At 35.5% G+C, this 23,746-nt stretch overlaps 1 protein-coding gene across 1 annotated transcript in view; it reads left to right on the top strand.

Annotated features, from left to right (window-relative positions):
• The window catches only part of atp8a1 (ATPase phospholipid transporting 8A1), a 192,890-nt gene extending 170,000 nt beyond the window's left edge, over positions 1–22,890 (top strand). Inside the window, exons 34-37 of the mRNA XM_073820001.1 lie at positions 13,195–13,283; positions 15,161–15,253; positions 15,517–15,608; positions 20,494–22,890. Of these exons, the coding sequence (XP_073676102.1) occupies positions 13,195–13,283; positions 15,161–15,253; positions 15,517–15,608; positions 20,494–20,591 (372 nt within the window). The 3' untranslated portion in view covers positions 20,592–22,890. The remainder of the gene's footprint in view (positions 1–13,194; positions 13,284–15,160; positions 15,254–15,516; positions 15,609–20,493) is intronic.
• The last annotated feature ends 856 nt before the right edge of the window (positions 22,891–23,746 follow it).

Raw genomic sequence — 23,746 nt, 5'->3', positions numbered from 1 at the left:
ATATTATTAGGAGTGTTGATTTAGAATTGTTTATATTTTGACTTTTTTTCAGAATTGTTTGATGAATAGAAAGTTGGTGGAATTCAATGGGGATTGAACGGGTTGAAGGTCCAAACTGCAGGTTCAGTGCAGCTTCAAAGGGCTATGCCCAATCTCAGCTGAGGAATAAGGGTCTTATCTTGCGAAACGATATATAATTTTCTTAAAAATGTAAAAATGTATGTTCCTTATTAACTACAAATGCTTGTCTTGCGCGTTTGACTTTCTTTCCCAGATCGCTTAAACACTGGGTCGTTACATCCGCCTGCGTCACTTGTGACCTTTCCATTGTCATTACCAGAATCAGAATCAGAATCAGAATGAGCTTAATTGCCAGGTATGTTTACACATACTAGGAATTTGTTTTAGTGACAGAAGCTCCACAGTGCTACAGAATGACAGTGACAAGACGATACATATTATAAAAAGAACAATATACAAGTATACAAGACAGACAATGTGCAAAAATAGCAAAGACATTTGAATGGAAGTAAGTATGTGCATTAAATAAATAACTGAAAAATGAATAAAGAGTGTATAGTGTTGTATTTTCCACGATCAAGTGTTTATGAGATGGATTGCCTGAGGAAAGAAACTGTTTCTGTGTCTGGGCGTTCTAGTGCTCAGTGCTCTGTAGCGCTGACCGGATGGTAACAGTTCAAAAAGCGAGTGTGCTGGATGTGAGGGGTCCAGAGTAATTTTGGCAGCCCTTTTTCGTACTCTGGATAAGTACAGATCTTGAAGGGTAGGGAGGGTTGTACCAATGATTCGTTCAGCAGTCTGGACTATTCAACGTAGTCTTCTGAGATCAGAATTGGTAGCTGAGCTGAACCAGATGGTAATTGAAGTGCAGAGGACGGATTCAATAATGGCAGAGTAAAACTGTTTCTGCAGTTCCTGTGGCAGGTTGAGCTTCCTCAGCTGGCGGAGGAAGTACAGCCTCTGCTGGGCCTTTTTAGCAATGGAGTCTATGTGAATGTCCCACTTCAGGTCCTGCAAGATGGTGTTGCCAAGGAACGTGAATGACTCCGCTGTGTTTACGGTGCTGTTCATGATGGTGAGCGGGGGGGTTTTCCTGAAGTCCATGATCATCTCCACAGTTTTGAGCATGTTGAGCTTCAGGTTATGACTGCACCAGACAGCCAGCTCTTTTACCTCATGTCTGTAAGCAGACTCGTCACCGTCCTGAATGAGGCCGATAAGTGTGGTGTCGTCTGAAAACTTCAGGAGCTTGACAGAGGGGTCTTTGGAGGTACAGTCATTAGTATACAGGGAGAAGAGCAGTGGGGAGAGGAGGTTTGGGATGATAGTGTTGAAGGCTGAACTGAAGTCTACAAACAGGATCCTCACATAAGTCCCTGGTTTGTCCAGATGTAGCAGTATGAAATGTAGACTCATGTTCAATGCATCATCTACAGACCTGTTTGCTCGATAAGCAAACTGCAGGGGGTCCAGTAAGGGTCCGGTGATGTCCTTCAGATAAGCCAGAACCAGTTTTTCAAACGACTTCATGACGACAGATGTTAGCGCCACAGGTCTGTAGTCGTTAAGTCCTGTTATTTTGGGTTTTTTTGGAATGGGGATGATTTCCGAGCGTTTCAGAGAGGCGGGGACTTCACACAACTCCAAAGACTTATTGAAGATCTGTGAGAAGATGGGGGGCCTGCTGATCAGCAAAGGTTTTCAGACAGGTTGGTGTCACACCGTCAGGGCCTGGTGCCTTTCTTCTTTTGTTCTTTTTGAAGACCTGGCGCACCTCATCTTCACTGATTTGAATGGGAGTTGCAGGAGTGGGGGAGAGGGGTGATGTTGGAGGTGTAAATGGTGTTTTTTCAAACCTACAAGCCAGTTGCTGATTCTGCACAGTGCTGGGGGATGGTATCTTGTTCTGTAATTGGTGATGTGTTTTAGACCTTTCCACACTGATGAAGAGTCACTTGAATATAATTGGTTCTTTATCTTTTCAGAATAATTTCTCTTTACCACTTTGATCTCCTTTTCCAGTGTGTATTTGGCCTGTTTATACAAGACTTTGTCCCCTTTCCAATAAGCATCATCTTTGGCATGACAGAGCTGTCTGAGTTTTGCAGTGAACCATGGCTTGTCGTTGTAAGTTAAGCGAGTCCTCGTAGGAAGGCATAAATCCTCACAGAAACTGATATATGAAGTAACAGTCTCTGTGAGCTCGTCCAGATCAGTGGCAGCAGCTTCAAAAACACTCCAATCAGTACATTCAAAACATGCCTGTAAAACCTGCTCTGTTTCGCTGGTCCACTTTGCTACAGGTTTAGCAGATTTAAGTTTTTGCCTGTAGGTTGGTATAAGATGGACCAGACAGTTGGACCATTACGTGATTTGTATAGTTTTAACTAGTGCAAGACAAGTATTTGTGGCTAAAGTATATACATCTTTTGCTTTTTTTAGATAAATGAACATTCATTTTGCTACATAATTCCCTGGGATCAGGTAGAGCTCTTTGAAGCTGCATTGAAACTGCAGTTTGGACCTTCAACCCACTGATATCCATTGAAATCCACTATATGGAGGAAAAACCTGAAATGTTTTACTCAAAAGCATTAATTTTTTTTAATTGAAGAACAAAAGACATGAGACAAGACATCTTGGATAACATGGGGTGAGCAAATTATCAGGAAATTTTGATTCTGGAAGTGAACAAATCCTTTAAGTTTTTACTCAAACAGTGAACAGTTTTCAGAAACAACTACTAGTTGATTACTTTAGTTTTAAGGCCTGTGTCGACTTGTTGTGAATCACGTAATTGCATCACAAAAGGTTTTTTTTCACATCCTATTATACAGTTGCAATCAAAATTATTCAACCCCTTTGACCTGCAAGACATTTTGCTGCAGAAAACAAAATTTTGTGAAAACAATACAATAAAAGGCATAAGTACACTATTAGAGAAATGTATTAATACAAATTTGGGTAATTCTGAGAACGTAATATGATAATTAATGAAAAAAAAATCGAATTGGCTCCTAACGTTCATGTTCAAAATTATTCAACCCCTAAATGTCAAATTATCACGGATCAGCTTTGGTTTTCACTTTGCCATTGCTTTCTTCAAATTTAACCAAATATTTTCAGTGAGAATTAAATCTTTAGACTAAACGGGCCACTCAAGAACATTCTATGACTGATCTCTGAAACAAGCATAAGTAGATTTGGATGTATACTTTGGGATGATTGTCCTGCAGGAAAGTCCATTGATCGTCAGCTTTAGTCTTTGCACCAAATGCATCACAATTATTGCCAAAATGGCCTGATACTTCAAAGAATCCATGATGTCCTTCATACAGTCATGATTTCCACTTCCTGCAACAGTAAAACACCCCCATAACAGTACTGGCCCACCTCCAATTTGACGATGGAGATAATGTTCTTCTGCTCATAAGTTTTTGTACCAGACATACCGCTGATCCAACAGTCCAGAAAGTTTCAGTTTGGTCACATCACTCCATAAAACATTCTTTCAGAACTCCACAGGTCTATCTAAATGAATTTTAACATGTTAAAGTTGGCCTTTTTGTTGTTCTAGGTCAAAGGTAGTATTACATGAAGGCCATACTTGTATACACTGTATTTAATGTTTTTCCTCCTTTTCTTCGGGTCATCTTGTACGTTTTTGGCTGTGCAGGTTTTTCCTCAGTTCAGTGATCAAACATTTTATGATATTGTGCTTTTTTGTTCAACACCCTCAAAGGTTTTCTCGTACAACGCATTTTAAACTAAGGAATAAGGCTGCCAGCTATGTTTTTAGGAACATTTAATGTCTTGGAAATCTTTATATTACCTTAAAGTAACACAGTTATTTCTTTTTTATAGGTTCTCTATAGCTTTTGTGAGAGCTCTGTTGCCATATTTGCTACTCAAACTTCAGCACATGCATGGGTTAACTGCATGTTTGTGTAACAGCTCAAGCTAATTCTTTTTTCTAATAGAGTATCTAAATGTTTAATTGTGTTTTAAGACATTTTTGTTTCCCACCATACAAATAAGTGACTAAAAACAGTTATGTTGAAGAGAGGTTGATTAATTATGACAGCTGTTATTAAAAAATCCTAGAAGTCAAAAACATTACATTATGTATTGACATTATCAATTTTAGTCATTTACATAAGCTAAACATTGACTAGTCAGCTACTTTTGTAAACAACTGTTCAATTAGTGATGCTGATTTGCTATGCACTCTCAAATAATTAATGTTAGCAATATACTTTTTATCTAGTGGTCTGCCACACTAGTTCAGACAGTCTTATCACACCATGTCCTACTCCAGGCAACTTGAGATACTGTGTTCGACATCAAGGGCCTGCCGATTACCCACCTATCACCTCACCTGCCAATACAAAGCCCTCCTCATCTCACACACCTGTTAAACACACACACATTCAGCCAGTCATGTCACGAATGCACCTTTGAACAGACGCGCATCACGTCCTGCATCCAAAGGCATCTAGAATTTAGATAACACTCTAAAGAAAGTCACAGCGGGTAAAACAAGCGCTACAGTGATGCAGAAAAGATCTTTAGATTTCAGAGGCGTGATGTAACGGTTAGCTGTGGCCGCATTGAAAGCATTCTGTGGTGCATTCCTCACCATTCTTCCATTGAATGCAGCAGACAGGTCTGTTTTATTCAAGTGCACCTGGTATCTGTGTGAGACAGACCATTCATCTTGTTCCACTCTCTTTGATGTACAAGATTTCACCTTTAGAGCCTCACTCTCTCTATCAGCAGATAAAACTACAGCCTACTGCAGCTCTTGTAACACTGCATGCTGGAAACTGTGTGTGTGCGTGTGCGTGTGTGCGTGTGTGCGTGTGTGCGCGTGTGCGCGTGTGCGCGCGTGCGCGTGTGCGTGCGTGCGTGCGTGCGTGCGTGCGTGCGTGCGTGCGTGCGTGTGTGTGTGTGTGTGTGTGTGTGTGTGCAATCTGCTCTATTTCAAACGTTTTTTAAACAGAACCTGTCAGGCAATTCCTGTCCAACATCTTAGTCAAGTATTTTAGTTCATTATATAGTAATCTGAAAACTACAGTTTTTATCATATTTGCAGTATATAATACATGCGTTTTATTCTAAATGTATCATAATCTTAATTTAATTACTTTTTCATTTCAAATTACACTACCAGTCAAAAGTTTTTGAACAGTAAGATTTTTAATGTTTTTTTTAAAGAAGTCTCTTCTGCTCACCAAGCTTGCATTTATTTGATCCAAAGAATAGCAAAAACAGTGAAATGTTTAAATATTTTACTATTTAAAATAACTGTTTTCTATTTGAATATATATTTAAAATGTAATTTTTTCCTGTGGTTTCAAAGCTGAATTTTTAGCATCATTACTCCAGTCACATGATTATTCAGAAATCATTCTAAAATCCTGATTTACTGCTCAAAAAATTGTGATGTTGAAAACAGCTGATTAGAATTTTTTTTCAGATTTCGTTGATGAATAGAAAGTTCAGAAGAACAGTATTTTTCTAAAATAGAAATCTTTATAAATGTTTTTATCATCACTTTTGATCAATCTCAAGCCTCATTGCTAAATGAAGTATTCATTTCTATAATTTCTTCCCTAAAAAATGTATAATGAATTTAAGCTTTTGAATGGTGTAGTGTATAATGTTATAAAAGCTTTTTATTTTATATAAATGCTGATCTTTGGATCTTTCTATTTAAAGAGTCCTAAACCGTTATACTCGACTGCTTTAAATAATAATAATAATAAAATGTTTCTTGAACAACAAATCGGCATATTAGAATGATTTCTGAAGGATCATGTGATGATGCTGAAAATTTAGCTTTGATCACAGGGAAAAAATTACATTTTAAAATTAAATTACCATGAATTTTAAAATGTTATAAATTAGGTTTGTTCCTCTTTTGCTTTATTGACAGCAGTTTGTGTAAAACCTGATGATCATGTTCTCCAGCATAAATTGAGATCCAAATAGCATCTTGTGCTCAATGGAAGCAAGAGCATCTGATCATCTGTACAAAGGAGTTCACATGATCAATGCCACAGATTTTCTTATTAGATTTGTAACCCTGAAATAGAACACAGTCTAAAATGTAAGTCATAGAAGTTGCTATTTATTATCTGGCCTAAATTAGATTGTGAATCCCAGATTTTCAGTGTTGTTTCAGACTTTTGTACCCTGCTTTTGTACCACCTTTATTTATGGGCACTTATAAATAAAACATGCATTTGTTTGATCGCTCTTATTTTGGTAACCTAATTAACATTTAGCAGATTCTGCGAGGTGTATGTAAACTTTTGACTTTAACTGTAGATGTTCATGCTAAGAGTGAAACATGGGGGTCATGGGATATTATAGTGTGTGTTTTCCAAACTGCACACTTGAAGGCCTTTCGAATACCTCTATCCCTCATGCCTCAAGACGAACACAACTGAGTATTGCTGTTTTAGCAGGCCCTGTTGGAATTAGATGTCTCTCTCGCTTTTCTTCTCCCTCTATTTTTCTCTCTCTTTCAAAAACAACAGGCGTTAGATTGGTCTCCAGCTGTATTTCACCATCTGGTCCACTGGGACTTTGAATCTCCATGCTCTCTACACATACACATTCAAACCACATACTGACTAGAGGAACTTTGATAGAGCGTTTACAATTAGGTTGTTTATATACACAAGTTGACATTAGACTTTTTGAGTGACTGACTTGGCTTATAATAAAAGCATATTTGAATTAATTGCTAGTGGAATATTTATTTTTTGGGAGAAAAGGCAAAAACATTCTTTATTCTTCTTGCACATGACTTGCGAGTGTGTGCGATTGTGGATAAAGTCGGCTTGGCTCAGGCATTAGTATGTAGTCCCTAAAGCCAAAGGGCCAGGCCGAGGGTGAATGACCATGTCTGAATTGTTCTCATCTCATATTTACCATCACAATGGGTGGTATTAACATTCTTGGGCCGACATTATCACTGGCAGGCATGAGCAGCCAAACTCTGCTGTTTCACAGCACTGCTGATTAGTGCACCCAGGCATAGTTAATCCATCCTGTCAATCACCAGAGGAAGTTACCACGTGGGATTGAATGATAAACACTCAGACTCAGTTTGCCTGCTTTAAGCGCTAATAGAATCTGTCAACGTTTGCTTTCAGGTTTTGAAAGACCCGATTGAAGATTTTAAATTGTCCGTTAGTGTGTGCTTCTGACAGAGCAACACAGTAATTTTGATTAATTGCAGTTTGTGCATGAAGGTCTGTGTACATGTCAACTTATTGTGGTTTACAGTGTCAGAGTTTGTTTTTTGTCAGATTTCCATTTAGCATCAGGTTTTGTTCAAGTTGCATGTACAATGTGGCCAAATCCAATACGGTAATGTGATCATCTAACCCCCTATTCAGTGGTAACTTTAGTTTAGCTTTAGTGAAGAGCCCTTCAAACCACACACATGCCAGCTCTGGAGAACACATTCAGTGCTTTGATTGCTTTTGACAAAAGATGGGATGCTTTGTGAATGTGTGCATATCTTTGCACAATTGCTTTTCCAAATATGTGCATACTTAATATTTTGCATGTATTTAAAGGCTAATTTTTTGAGTCTAACTAGAAAAGTCAGCTTTAGACTTTTGGTACACCATCTAGGACCATAAACAAATGCAAAGTCCTACTAATTGAAGCAGTTTTTTGAAAGGTGGTGGCTGGCCACTAGCTTAACTGGGTTTTTCCAGCAGGAAAGTTGCATGATGTGTGTGTATTTGTTTGAGAACATGTCCAGCAGAGACCGAGTGAGTCGATGTCCTGTCTAAACAGTTGATGCGGACACCCTTGATTGCCAGCCAAGACGAGACCATAGTGGTTTATTATTCTGCCGTAAAAATACACCTATGAGCCTGTATGCTCCCAAAAGCCAGCTGGATTTATTGTGTTTTTTCCCGAACTATCCGTAGAAATGATGTTTAAAAAAAACTTAAAGGTGTCCTATTATGCCCCTTTCTACAAGATGCAAAATTAGTCTCTGATGTCCTCAGAGTGTGTATGTGAAGTTTTAGCTCAAAATACCCGCCATATAATTTTGTATAGCCTGTTAAATTTGCCACTTTTAGGGTATGAGCCAAAAGAAGAGGGTGGAGCTTCAAGAGTCAGCAAAAAATATTACAATATATTTACAATATATAACAATTTCATGCACTGAAAATGTCATAAACTCTTGGTAATAGTGTTCAGCCTTGTATGCTTCAACCAGATTCAGTTTTTAAAGTCATTCATCTAATTGTACTGTGCATAATAAATGCATGTTTATGAATTAAACAGACCGGGAGCATAGAGCGATAAAAATAACGACATATCTGGTCTCATGGTGCTATCACATACTATCACACACTTTAAGTCCCTCTTGTGATTATGAGCTCGACAGATTCAAGCAGTAGACATCACATTGATGTGATGTGGTTTAACTACCACATTCCTATTTATGATCATTCTGGTAACATATAAAGACAGCATCAGTCAAAACAGGCAGATGCAGAATCAACCTTTGTGAAAATACAGCGTTAAACTGACTCTCATTTGTGAGGCAGTCACAAACATATAGAGGACTTAACAGATTTTTTCCAGGACATGAAATTTAACCACAGTGTCCTCAGTGGCTCAGATGGAGGGAGTCTATGGAGACTCCTTTGTTCTTTCGGGCATCCCAAAACACAACAATTGTAATGCCTCTACAGCAAGAAAACAGTAATGGCAGACTGTTGCTTCTCAGACAGGGCTGTGTCTATGCTAATAGGTCAGAGATTGTCACAAATGGGCAGGATTTCTTCCTGCGATGACGTGTACGAAAGGAGAAATCTGGAATTTCGTGTTTATTGGGATTGTAAAAAAATAATAAATTGGTGGACAATTTCCATTTATAGGCTGGTTGTTTTCACACACTGCGGCCACACAACTGTGATCAAACGTTATAAAAAGTTTTAAATGTTATATAAGTCATTTTGGCATAATAGGTCCCCTTTAATGTATGAAACTGTAAGTTCACGTTGTAATTTTAAATTGTACAGTTCATAGCAAAGTAATCCCATTTATTGGTTTTTAAAGTGCAGGTCATATGGATTTTTAAAGTGTCCTAATATTGTGTTGGAGTCGTCTACAACAGGTTTAAAAGCATCTCAAATGCATCAAAGATCAGAAAACATTGTAATTTTCTCCGAATATACATTTATTCATATTCATTTGTCAGTGATTTAAAAATGCTTCGTTCAAAGCAGTTTTAAGCATAATGTCTGTGTAATGTCTCCCTTCCATAAGCTACTCTGCTCTGATTGGTCAGTTGGCCAAGTCTGTTGTGATTGGCACAGAGAGGAGTACTTGAGCAAGTTAGAGCACTACCATCTGTGTTGCCAAGTCCACGGCTGTTTTTGGTGTCTGCAAGTTGATGAGACCCCAATAACGTCATATTGAGCCAGTGAAATGCGAATTTACCGGGAGAACTCAAAAAAGCACGTATTTTACACCCCGGAATGCGATTTTTAATAAACGTGATTGGGCTAGTTTTGAGTAGCAATTGGGTGGGTTTTGATGCAACCTGGCAACCTTGTTGCACCTTTACATAAAACAATAATATAGTGCTCAAATCAATTCTTAAAATAATGACATAAAAACATTTTGTTTAACTCTTATGCAAGTGAATCATGCCCACAGTTAAGTTTACTTGATAAACACTTCACAAAACAATAATGATGGATACATTAGCCGAGTGCTTACTGATGAAACAACAACAAAAAGATTCATTCCTTATTATTAAACAAAGTCATTAGAACAAAGACAGTGTACATTAATCCTCACATTGTTAGGGAATAGTGGGTTCACAATGAATTATCAAAATTGAGCACTCACTTTAAAATGTACACATAACGTATCAATCGTACTTACAGGTTGTGGTTCAGAGACACTTGTTAGTCAAAATAAAGAAGATTTGAAACCAAAGAAGTAGCCTTCTACCAAGAGTAGCGACTTTATTAACAACTATACAACATACAGCTTAGCAAGAAACATTCATGAAGTCTGACATTGTACTTTTTCAGTTATTGACTCCAATTTAACATTCCCACCACTGGTTTTATTCATACTTAATGTCTTTGAGCCCCTCTGGCCCTGTCTGATTGTTCAGTACATTGGCCCCCAATGAAAATGATTAAACTGCCATTATCAAAGAGAAAATTACATGTTACCTCTGGGACTGTCGAATTTCAGCCCAGCATGAATATCTTTTCACCCATGCACAATTTTCTCTAATTCCTCTTGGCAATACAGAACACTTGTTTCATTCAGGGTCAAAGATGACATTAGTAGGGGCGGAGGAAGCCATTTTGATTTCCAGTCATTTGGGATTTCCTGCCTCCCTGATGTTTTGTTAGACATCAAAGTCTATTTTCCTGTAATGGTGAGTAGATTAGCTAATTTGGGAACACCTGAAACCTTTGGTAGATTGCTGCATGGCAGGTGTGCCTCTTGGCTTTGTGCTGGGACCTTTACCGGTTTCGATTTCAGGAAGTTGATTTGTCTCAGAGTGCTGAGTTTAGACAAGTGGCGCAAGCATGTATGTTGAATGGCATTGCGAGGGGGCGGATCGGTGCTCTTTGACATTTAATGACAGGTATTTTCAACGCAGCTGGGCCAAAGCAAACAGGATAAGCGCAGACGACTGCATCTTACACCCCACTAGCCCACGCCAGAATATCCCTTCTTGTGGAACCACAGAGCACCCTTTCTTTTACTCCTTTTCTTTCTCCTTTTCTCTGTCTCTCTCCAATTTCCTCACTGACTTTCGCCCTTTTTTACTTTGGATGGGACTGTTATGATTAAGGTGTCTTACATTTGACAGACACTTTTCTCAAACTGTTATAATTATCTGAAAGACTGATGTCTTTGAAGACCTTAATATCATTACCTCACTGATTGCCTCAGTATCACCCAATTCAGAACAGATGAATCTGTTCGCTGCTTGTTTATTTAATTAATGAGTGTATTTTGGCAGATGGATGTTTTGATACTGGCTTTGCTTTGGCTCTCGTTTAGGAATCATTTGTTTTGATTGTGGAAATTTTTGAGATAACAAGTTTATTCTGTTCCAATTTGGGATTTTCAGGAATTGTATCCTGCTACAGTTATGAACTGATTTATTAAAGTAATGAAGACTTATGTGTCTGAGTTTTGCTCTTGGTACCATGCAGTGCTTTCTAAGAGTCTTTGGTGGTAACATCCAGTTATCTTGACTGTGATAACAGATAGAGCTGTTTATGCATACCTGAGTTCATCCATTTTAAAATATGATACAAATAATGGTGCTTGCAGCATTTTTCTTAATCTCAGCCCAGGTTAAAATAGTTTGGCAGATACATTAGGCACTTTTAACTATTTGGGTATGTGTCTTTGGAATGATTACAGTGGTTAGAATTCCTTTACTTTCCATATGCATTTCATATTCTCAAACACATTATATAAAATATATATATATATATTTTTTTTTTTTTTTACTTGAATTTAGTCTTGAATTAGACTATAATGCCTGATGTTTTTTCAGGATTCTTTTAATAGAAAAAGAACAAAATCTTTTGTAACATTATGAATGTCTTTACTGACACTTTTGAGCAATTTAATGACTCCTTGCTGAATAAAATTAATACATAAAAAAAAAAAAAAAAAAAATTATGCTAGTTTACACTACCAGTCAAAAGTTTTTGAACAGTTAGATTTTTAAAGTTTATTGTTAATGTTAGATTTTATTTAATGTTAAAGTTTAATTGAACCAAAGTACAGTAAAAACAGTAAAATTTAGAAATATTTTACTATTTTAAAAACTCTTTTCTTTTTTAAATATATTTTAAAATGTAATTTTTTTCATGTGATCAAAGCTAAGTTTTCAGCATCATTACTGTCACATGATTCTTCAGAAATCATTCTAATATGCTGATTAGCTGTTCAAGAAACATTTTTATTATTCTTATTCTTATTCTTATCATCAGTATTTAAGTTGAGTACATTTTTTTCATGATTTTTTGATGAATAGAAAGATCCAAAGATCAGCATTTATCTGAAATAAAAAGCTTTTGTAACATTATACACTATACCATTTGAAATCATGGAGTCAGTATAATTTTTTATTTATTAATTATAGAAATGAATATTTTTGTTTAGCAAGGGTGCTTTAAATTGATCAAAAGAGATGATAAAGACATTTATAATGTTACAAAGCTTTCAATTTCAGATTTCAGAAATGCTGTTCTTCTATCAAATAAACCTGAAAATTCTACTATATTTTCAAAATAATAATAATAATAATGTTTAATACTGTTTTTGAGCAACAAATCCGAATATTAGAATTATTTATGAAGGATCTTGGCTAGAGTAATGACGCAAAAAATTCAGCTTTGAAATTGTAAGCATAAATAACATTTTAAAATATATTCAAATAAAAAACTATTTTAAATTGGAATCAGAATTGTACTGTTTTGCTGTACTTTGGATCAAATAAATGCTGGCCAGGTGAGCAAAAGAGCCTTCTTTAAAAAAAAAAAAAGAAAAAATCTTATGTTTAAAAGCTGGTAAAAACTGGTACTGTATGTATTTGTTTATATTTTAATTTCTTAAGTAATTTTCCTTGTCATTTCTTGTGTGTGTCTGTGTGTTGAACAGGCACAGACAGCTGTATAATGACAGACCCTTCTTAAAAATATGGTCACATCTTACCCATGTCTCCCATGTATCATATGAAGCAGGCATTTTGTGATAGGTCAGGGTCATCATTTGGGATCATGGTTTTTAGAGAGGTGATCTGGGTAGTACCATTAGCAGTTACCAGTTGGAATCAGTACTCTAGCCAACTGCCTCTCTTATCTGTCTGTCATTTCACCTCTTCTTGTCTGTCTGGCTTCTCATCTGTCACACACACACACCATTTAAAACGTACCAGGATGAGACACATTCCAGCCCCCCTTAACTAGATCACATCTTTTAAGTTTTGGTCAAATTGGTGATTGAAAGCAAAGCTCTTTGTAGTACTGATCTTGTGAGAGTCCAACTAAATGGTTTGGTTAAGTTTGGAAATCAGTCGCAGATTCTCTTTGGTGCTTTGTCTCATCTGTGTGTGTGTGTGTGTCTGTTTTCCAGGCGGACATGATGTTCAGTTCAGGAGTCTTCTGGATGGGTCTGATCTTCATTCCTATCACCTCTTTGGTGTTTGATGTGGCCTACAAAGTGTAAGTTGAGATTCTTCAGTACCAGCCATTAAACCCTGACCTTAGCTTTCTATGTGGTCACCAGAGGTTGTTTTTAAAGGGATAGTTCCCCCCAAAATGAAAATTCTGTCATTAGTTACTCACCCTCATGTTGATCCAAACCCGTAAGACCTTTGTTCATCTTCAGAACACAAATTAAGATATTTTTGATGAAATCAGAGAGCTTTTTGACCCTCAGTAGACATCAGCACAACTGACACATTCAAGGCCCACAAAGGTAGTAAGGACATTGTTAAAAGTCCATGTGCCATCAGTGATTCAAGCTCAATTTTATGAAGCTACGAGAATACTTTTTGTACTTTTTGACTTCATTCAACAATTTCTTCCCTATCACCTTTATAGTTGCTTTTTAATTAAAGCAGCGTAGATTCTTTTTAGCAGGTCATTATTACCCAAGGAAACGCTTGCCATTTGATACTAAAATGACAGAAACTTAAATAGCAACATAATTATCATTTTATTTAAATTTTTCACCCTATCCAGCTACTTATTGAAAAATTCTTTCAAAATGCACTCTAAGTTAAGCCAGAGAGCAAGCGTTTCAAGTCAGTTTGACATGCAGTTGTGTTTGAGCAAGAAACCTGAAACAATAGGGTAAAATCAAATTGAATTTTTAAAATAAAGCGAACAGCATAAAAAATAAATCAGTTAATCAAAATAAATGATTATAATTTTGAATATAATGAATATAATATATTTTTTTAATTATTTTAATTGAAAACTGTAATAATAAAATAATTATATAAATAATAATGATCGTAATAAAGAAGAAAATATATTAAATACTTTGTATTAAACATTTAATTTAAGTAACATTTAAGTAAACCGTAATAATAAAATAATATAAATTATTTTATTATTAGTTTATATGTTTAGGAAAAATGCATATTTTATTATTATTATTATTATTATTATAAATATTTATAATTTATAATATTTTTCTTTACTTTTGTTTAACAAACACTCATTATTGTAACCTGTGACTTTAAAAAATCCAGCTTTTAAAATGTAATTATCACATTTTATTTAATAAACATTTGATTTGTGTATTAAAATATTTTAGAAACAGGTCTGATGAGGTTGTAATAATATAAAATTATTTTAAATTATAATAAGCATACTAAAGAAGAAAATATATTAAAAATATATTAAATCTGTAATAAAATAATAATCAAAATTATTTAATGGTAAGTGATATTAATCATAATAAAAAAAATTAAATACTTTGTATTAAACATTTAATATTGTTTAGGAAAAATACATGTTTTATAATTATTACATTATTATTTGTATTCATTAAATGTATAATTAGTAACAATATATATTTTTTTGCTTTTGTGTAACAAACATTCATTATTGTAAGCTGTAACTTTTAAAAATCCAGCTTTTAAAGTGTGAAAATAATAAACTATTTAAAAATAATATAATTTTTATTATTATTTTATTTTAAAACTGTAATAATAAAATAATAACATGAATTATTTAAATAAAAAGTATAATAATCATAAAGAAAAATATATATTTGATATTGTTTATTAAAATGCATGTTTTGTAATTATTATATTATTACCGGTATTTTTATTTATTAAATGTATAATTTGTAGCAATATTTTTCTTTACTTTTGTGTAACAAACACTCATTGTAAGCTGTAATTATTAAAAATCCAGCTTTTAAAGTATATTTATTTATCACATTTTATTTAATAATATTAAAAAATATACAGACTTTTTCTATATTTGCTTTTCGGGCAGAATAGGGGGATGTTCAGTAATAGTCTGATGTTATATGAATTCTTATATGCATTTTTTTGATTGTTTTTTCCTCCACTGTGTTTCAGTATGAAAAGGGTGTGCTTTAAGACCCTGGTCGATGAGGTGCAGGAGTTGGAGGCGCTGTCGAAAGATCCAGGAGCTGTGGTGCATGGGAAGAGGTGAGGGCCATTCCTTGTGAATTCATAATAAAACAGAACAAGCAAAAACAGCGGATCAGCAGGGAAAGTGTAAACGATCCCACTGGCTTCTCTCCCGGCTCTGGTCTCATTCTGTCTCCTCAACTTCTAACAGGAGACACATCTGTCCAGCAGGAAGTTTGTCTTTAATTCGATCGCTCTTCTGTGGGAGGAGAAAGGTGTCCATTATGCACATAATGCTGTCTGTGTCTCAGTACTGTTCTTCTTTGTGTTCTTCTTTTTAGCTTGACCGAGAGAGCCCAGCTCCTGAAGAACGTCTTCAAGAAGAGCACCGTCAGTTTGTACCGGTCCGACTCCATGCAGCAGAATCTACTCCGTACGTCAGCGTCACACTTGTGCTTCGCCACCCACAGTCACACGGATGCAGACACACCTACATGTTCTTCAACACGCAGACAACACAGACAGACTCATGCTCAATCACTGATGCACACACACCCCACCATCCCCATCTGCAGCATCAAAATGCAGGTTCACTCTCAAACACAAGGGTGTATGGATGTGCAACTGCAGACACTCACAGATGTACAAATCTGAACCAAAACCCATGAAAATTAGGTGAGGATGGCTGTTCTTGACAGCTGCGGATAGTTACTAATGTAGTCATAATATCACTCGAAAGCAACAGCTGCATTAACAAAGCTCAAGTTAGACTGAGATGGCACCAGTCGTTGGGTTTCCTCTCTGGCAGCTGTTTTTTGGGCACGGGGACTTAAATCTCATGCTTTATCAGGGAATAACTAACGCTTCCGTGTTAAATCTGGAGAATTTTGCTAAGGGTATCATAATCCAAAATTGACTTATTAAAGCTAGTTCATGAGGTCATAATATGTACAGTCACAGAGTTCACGCACACTAACACTAACACACACAGTCTTATCACATTACTAACATTTCCTTCCTGGATATGCTGTTATACTACACTTTTCACGTTTTCATGTGCTTCCTTTCAGTGGTTTTCAACTGGTGAGCTACACGTCTGATTGAGGTTGCAAACAGCAGGCGAAAACAATGCTAAAAACATATGCAAAATGAATAAATTAGTATATATTTTGTAACAATACTTATTTAAACAAATATTTTTAAATAAATTGTAATAAAATATTTTTTTAAATTAATTGTAAAATGATAAACTTTTTTAAAATCCATAATTTTATAAAAAGATTATCTAATTTTTATTAAATGTATTTTATTAAATATAATAATAATAATAATAATGTTTTTGTGTGTGTGTGTGTGTGTGTGTGTATATTATTTATATTTTTATATTTTACTTATGATTACAAATATGACAAATAAAATATTTATGAAAATGAATTATAAAATTACATTTAATGTATATTATTAAATAATCATAGATTTTTTTTATAATTTATAATTATCTTTTTATGTATTTTATATATATCAAAATGTGTTTTATCAAATATTTTTAAATAACAAATATTTATAAAAATTAATTAATTTTATCTTTTAAAAACTAAATATATTACATTATGTCTGTATGTGTTTGTATGTATGTATATTTTTATTTATATATGTGTATGTATATATATGTATATATATATATATATATATATATATATATCAAATGTAATATTTATAAAACTTAATTATACAGTTATAAACTAATACATTCCATTAATTTTATAAAAGTTGTGTAATATTTATTAATGTATTTCTTTGAATAACCATTTAATATTTGTTTAGCAAAAATGCATTTTTAATTTACTTATTTTTATCAAATATATAGTTTTTTTATATAATATAAATCACAATATTTAATTTGTAATTTTTTATTTAGAATTGTCTTTTTTAGATATAATTTCTTTTTATTATTATTTATGTCATAACATTTCTTTAAATATTTTAAAATAACAAAAATGTATAAAAATAAATTATAAAATTATAAACTATTTTAAAAAACATTAATTTCATACAAATTATGTAATAGTTATTAAATGTATTTTATTAAATAGGTGCATTTTTGTTTAGTAAAAATAAATATTTTATTTAGAATTATCTTTATTTATATATATATAATTTTTTACAATTGTTTATTACTTTTGTGTAATGAACTGTAAAATCTGGCTCCAGAAGCACAACCAGTTGAGAACCGTTGTCTGTTCTTTAATTTCTTTATAGTTTTACATTTACATTACTTTTTCTTTTCTGTTCGTCTCTTTATTTGCTCTATTTTTTTGTGTTTGCTTTTAGGTGAGGATGGGGGACGTTCAGTGATAGTCTGATGTTATAAGCATTCACCCCTTAGCGCATACCGCTAAACATTTAATACAGTTGCCTTAAAAACACAATGCATATTAACCATAATTAACCCTGCATTGTCCATCACGTCCTTCCCATTCCCCACCTGTGCATGTGCTGCTGTGCTGCTGTGTTTTAATTGACAGGCAGAGTCATATTTAATCATTTCAATATCCTGCTATCATTCCCACAATGCATTGCCCTCCTCGGCCTCTTGCATGTGCCCCCTCAGGCCAGCAGGTAGAGGTCGAGTCGGTTGAGACATAAGGTGAGTCATAGATCAAAGGGCCAATCCCAGTGTGCAGTGATGTATAGGCCATAGAGATCTCTAGAATTTGAATAGACTTGAACCTGTTTTAACTATATTTGATGGAATGAGCCACATTTCTTCCTTTTTGTTTTTTTTTTAGGAAGAGTAGTTGATTTTTCCAGGTAGAATCAATAATCTGACATTACAACACTCACAGTGTCTTATTTCCTGCCAGCTTCCATTTAAAGTCTGCCAAGATAATTACTATTGACTACCCCGATCGTCCCAGCCAGCCCACCCACATTGCCATAGCCGCTTTCTCAAGGTCCCCTCTGAGACCGATTTGAATTTTTGTTGTTTATTTCTGGAAGCAGGCAGTCAGGATGTTGTGCATACTGATGTCTTTTTGCTGCGTCTTTCTGCAGACAACAGACCTCCTTTAGTTTGGACTACTACAAATGTTTTCAGCCATTTTGCTCCCATTAGTATGGAACCCTGTTTCCGCCACTGAATAAAAAATGAAGGTTTATTGCAAGTTTATATCTCACAAGTCTGACATTTTCTCGCAATTCTGAATTTTACTCCCAAATGCAAGTTTTTATCTTGCAATTCTGACTTTTCTCGCAATTGCGAGTTAATATCTCGCAAATCTGACTTTTTTCTCAGAATTGTGATACAAACTCGTAATTCAGACTTTTCTTTGCAAACGCAAGTTTTTCTCGCAATTCAGATTTTTTTTCTTGCAAATACGAGTTTGTACCTTGCTCCTCTGATTTTTTTTCTCGCCAATTGCGAGTTTATATCTCGCACTTCTAACTTTTTCTCACTTCTAACTTTTTCTCACAATTCTGATACAAACTCTCAATTCTGACTTTTTTCTTGCAAATGTGAGTTTGTATCTCGCTATTTTTTTTTTCGTAAATGCGAGTTTGTATCTTGTAATTCTGACTTTTTTCTCTCAATTGCAAGTTTACATCTCGCAATTCTGACGTTTTTCTTGCAAATTCGAGTTTGTATCTTGCAATTTTGACTTTTCTTCTCAGAATTGTGATACAAACTTGCTATTCTGACTTTTTTCTCATTTCTACGTTTTTTTCTCACAAATCTGACTTTTTTTCTCAGAATTGTGATACAAACTCGCAATTCTGACTTTTCTCTGCAAATGTGAGTTTGTATTTCGCAATTTCTGGCTTTTTTTCACAAATGCGAGTTTGTATTTCGCAATTTCTGGCTTTTTTTCACAAATGCGAGTTTATTTCGCAAGTCTGACTTTTTTCTCACAATTGCGAGTTTATATCTCGCATTTAACTTTTTTCACAATTCTGATAAAAACCCATAATTCTGACTTTCTTGCAATTGAGTTAATATCTTGCAAATCAGACTTTTCTACTCAGAATTGATACAAACTCACAATTCAGTCTTTTGTCTGCAAACTTAAGTTTTTCTCGCAATTCTGACTTTTTTTTCTTGCAAATGCAAGTTTGTATCTTGCTGTTCTGACTTTTTTTTGCAAAATGTGAGTTTGCATCTCGCAAATCTGACTTTTTTCTCGCAATTGCGAGTTTATATCTCACTTCTAATTTTTTCTTACAATTCTGACTTTTTTCTCACAATTGCGAGTCAATATCTTGCAAATCTGGCTTTTTTTTCTCAGAATTGTGATACAAAATATCTCGCAAATCTGACTTTTTTTCTTGCAATTGTGATACAAACTCGCAATTTGGAATTTGCAATTCTGACTTTTTTCTTGCAAATGTGAGTTTGTATCCTACAATTCTGACTTTTTTCTTGCAATTGCAAGTTTATATCTCACTTCTTTTTCTCACAAATCTGACTTTTTTCTTGCAATTCTGAGGTTTTTTTTCTCTCACGATTCTGTTTTTTTATCCCAGAATTGTGATACAAACTTTTCTGCGAGTTTATATATATGCGCAATTCTGAGAAAAAGTCAGAATTGTGAGAGATAAACTCGCATTTGCAGGTTATAAAGTCTGATTTTATGGGGGGAAAAAAGACTTTTGTTGTCTTGTTGTTGTACAAACTTGCAATCAAGAGTTATAAAGTCAGAATTGCGAGACATAAACTCGCAATTCTGACTTTATAACTCTCGATTGCAAGTTTGTATCTCACATTTTCTAAAAGAAAAAACAAAATTGCGAGAAAAAAAGTCTGAATTGTGAGCTAAAGAGTCACAATAAGCTTTTTATTTATTATTCAGTGGCAAAAACGTGCTTCCATACATTAGTGTATATAGGTAATTGCAAGGGCTTATTAAACCCCTATTATACTCCCAACAACAGAATAACCCTTGAATCCTCTTTTGAGTTTACGGCCAGTGTTCCCCAATTTGTTTTTTCTTACTGAGCAAATATTTTTGTTAAAAAAAAAAAAAAATAGAATAATATACCGTAAGATGTATTAGTACTCTTTGTATGCACACATTATTTTCCTTCTGATTTAAGAAATCTTTTATTTATTTTTCAACGTGTACACCCTGGTTATGATTTTAGAGAAGGCTTGTTTTGAAGAAACAAAATTAGCATTTTTCCCCATCTCATTGCTTGTTGTTTATTTTATTTGCTTGATTTTTTACATGATTTAATTTGTATCACTTGTCTTGTAAGTTTGCCAGCAGAATGTTTAGTTGAGTATATTTATCTGATGCATGTTTTCTGGGTCCTGTTTACAGATGGCTACGCATTCTCACAGGATGAGAACGGAGTGGTCTCCCAGTCTGAGGTCATCAGAGCCTACGACACCACCAAGCAACGGACCAGCGAGTGGTGAGATCCGGCTCGCCGGGCCCCGCCCCTTCTCAGCGGTCACTCAACTTTTTAAAGGCTGACAGAGAGCTGAAGCCTGTCAGTTTAACTTTGGCCAGCCCTGGGATACGAAAAAAGAAGCAGTATAGGAGAGAGAGAGATGGAGAGAGAGAAAGAGAGAGAAAAAAATAAAACAAGTTCTGCTGTGCCGTAGTTGTATGTTCAACAGCAGACAAGAGCACTGTGCTAGCATATTTTCGCCCAGCCTGCGGTCAGTATGGTTTCTGATCTGTCAAACAGAGGAGAACAGCATAAAGAATTGACTCTCCTCTCTCCTCCGCCATTCCTTCGGCTATGAGTGTTACAGCCAAAAAATGTGGTGTTGATGAGGGTGGTGATAAAGGTGTTGAGAAACATTTGTGGTAATGGTCTTTGACTGTGACTTCCTAATCATTAATGGCACATAGAACACTCCCTTTTTTGTTTTTATAGTACAGATGGCTTTTATTTGCATCGGAAGACAAAATTAAATTCATAAGGAACGTGTAAACAGTCCCTATTTTAAAATATATAATTAGGTGTTAACCGGTTGTTTTCACACGCCTCAAATGCTTTCCGCACTGATTTGACAACTTCACCCCTGATTTTTTTGTTTATTGTATGTATCAAGGCCTTATATTTGTTGTTGCCTTCAGCCACTACCAGGTATTTAGGTTTGTTTTTAATTTAATTCATAAATCAGTTTGTTGTGCCTGATTCGTCAGATCTTAGCTTGCATGTATCTGCTTTTTTAACAATTTGGCAAGATTTCAACCGCTTTCTTGAACATGTTTCTGCATTCCACATCGTACACGGCTGCAATGATCACAAAGGTGCCTACCAGGAATTTTTTTTTTCCCAGCGAGACTCTAGCTAGGCAGTGTTTCCGCACGCTTACACGTTAGACCAAAATAATGATGTATCAGGCTGCTACACGAGCAAAATGAGAGCCACACATTGAACCTCGGCCCTCTCGTAGATGATCAGATGTTCACCATAACGTTTATTTGACTTGGAACAGAGTGTTAATCCCTCGAACATAAGTGCCATTAGCATAGGGGAGGAACGGAGGATTTTGCCAGACCCACACAGTATCGATACAACTTTGTCTCTATAGTTATTTAGTGAATTTGTATTTTTATATTGGACTAAGTGTGACTTTTTGGACTGATTTGCTTTGTAATGAAACCGTCGTCCCTCTTTTTTGTGGTTCCCCTTTCGAAACTGGTGGTGGTTCATGAGCTTACGTGACTACAACTGTCTTATTAACGCTTGTTTATTTGATGGTGGAGTTTGTGCGTTGGTTTTCTTCTCCCCGTGGGAGAGCACGTTTTGTATAGTGCGTCTGCGCAACGTGTGTCGTCTGCATGTGCATGTGAGCTCTGGATGCGTGCGTGACTGCGTGAGTGTTGGTGATCCCGTCGGTGTGCATGTCTGTTTAACTATATTAAAGCAGAGAGACTGAGAATGAGGATGCGTGCGTGACGTCCTCTTGTCATCCGGTTGTGTGCCGCTGCTCGTTTCGTCCGTCTGCACGACTCCAGGTATACTAACGGTGAGCTATATGCCGATGCATGGCCCTGTACGTCAGCAGGTGTGTGCAGGTGTGCGTGTGTGAGGCGCATGTGTGTGTCTCGGTTCGTATGAAGCTCTGCAAAAGCTTGACCAGAGATGTTGCACAATGCACTCTTTTAACTTTTTCTGTGATGAATATTCTCTTATCTACTGTAGTTCATATCAGTTGCAGTATTATTTATCTGGATGGATGTATTGTACATGTTGTTCATTTAGTTTCAGATCTCACTGTAACTCTTCTTCTTCCAGCTGAAACGTCTTTTTATTTAACGTGAACGGAGTATGTTTATAGCTACTGTGCATTTCGTTCCTTAAGCTGTGCTTTTGACCGATCGCTGGCTGGCGTTGTGGGTCGTCATTCTGCTCGAACACTGGAAACGTGATGGTGGTTAAAGGCTTGGACTGTTGCTTTCTAAAACCCTGTCTGTCAAAGTGACTGATTGCATGAATGGAAAAAGTCATTCTTGGTTTAGCCTAAATGTTAACTGTACGCTGAACCCTCCTCTAGTGTTGGTCACTTTAAAGAATGAAAATGCACTTTTATATGGTTTCAGATTCTCTATTGGGTGTTTTGTTTTTTTCTTTCGGATCTTTCTTTTATGTCTTTTTGTTCAGTGATTGTTTAGCATGTTGGAACTGCAAACTTTTAAGTGTTTTGTCTTAACTGTCCTGAAGGACTACTGAAATAAACTTTCCAACTGATGCTCTTCTTTGGTGATTTCTCTCTTTTTTTTCTCTCATTTTATATCCTGAAGAAGCCTCAAGGTTGTACAGTATTAGTTTTAGAACAGTATTGTAGCACATCTATAATATTACTCCAGTCTTCAGTGTGATGATCCTGCAGAAATTATTGTAATATGCCGATTTGCTGCTCAAAAATATATTTAGGGCCCGAGCCCAGAATGGTTCTTCTAAGGATTATTATTATAATCAGTGTTTTGGGTGATTTTGGGGCCCTTGATTTTGGTGGCACAATGTTAAAAATTACGACTTTTGAGGGACTCTGGAGCGCACACCGGTTGACCTACAGTTATCAAATATCAAAATTCATACACATCTAGACCTCATCGGGCTGAACAACTTTTGCGCTCAAAGTCCGTGCTTCGCCCAACAGGAAGTCAGCTATTCAGAGATGTCTAAAAAGAGCATGCAATGGAATTTGATATACTCCTCCTAGGATTTTCCACCGATGGCCACCAAACTCGGTCAGCATGATCTCAAGACATTGGGGACGCAAAATTGCCAGGGGATTTTTGATATCTCGAACGGTTTGGCCGTGGCGGGGCGACAAAGTTATGGCGAGAAATGAGAAACAGGAAGTGTCTAATAACTTTGACACACTTTGTCTGATTTTGACCAAACTTCAGCAGTTTGTTCATCATATGATGCCGATCACAGAGATGTGACTATTATGAGTCAAAGTTATAGCGCCACCAACTGGCAGCAGAAAGCGCAATGTTTTCGAAATGCTTTTAAATCAGCCTCTTAATTTTACTCAATTTGCTTCAAACTTCATCCCAATAATATCGAAACACGGCCGATGAGCATCTGTGAAGGGCATTATCG

Source organism: Garra rufa, chromosome 16, assembly GCF_049309525.1.
Source record: "Garra rufa chromosome 16, GarRuf1.0, whole genome shotgun sequence".
NCBI classification, from domain to species: Eukaryota; Metazoa; Chordata; class Actinopteri; order Cypriniformes; family Cyprinidae; genus Garra; species Garra rufa.
Note: the sequence above shows the minus strand (reverse complement) of the source record. Positions and strands in the feature narration are given on the sequence as shown.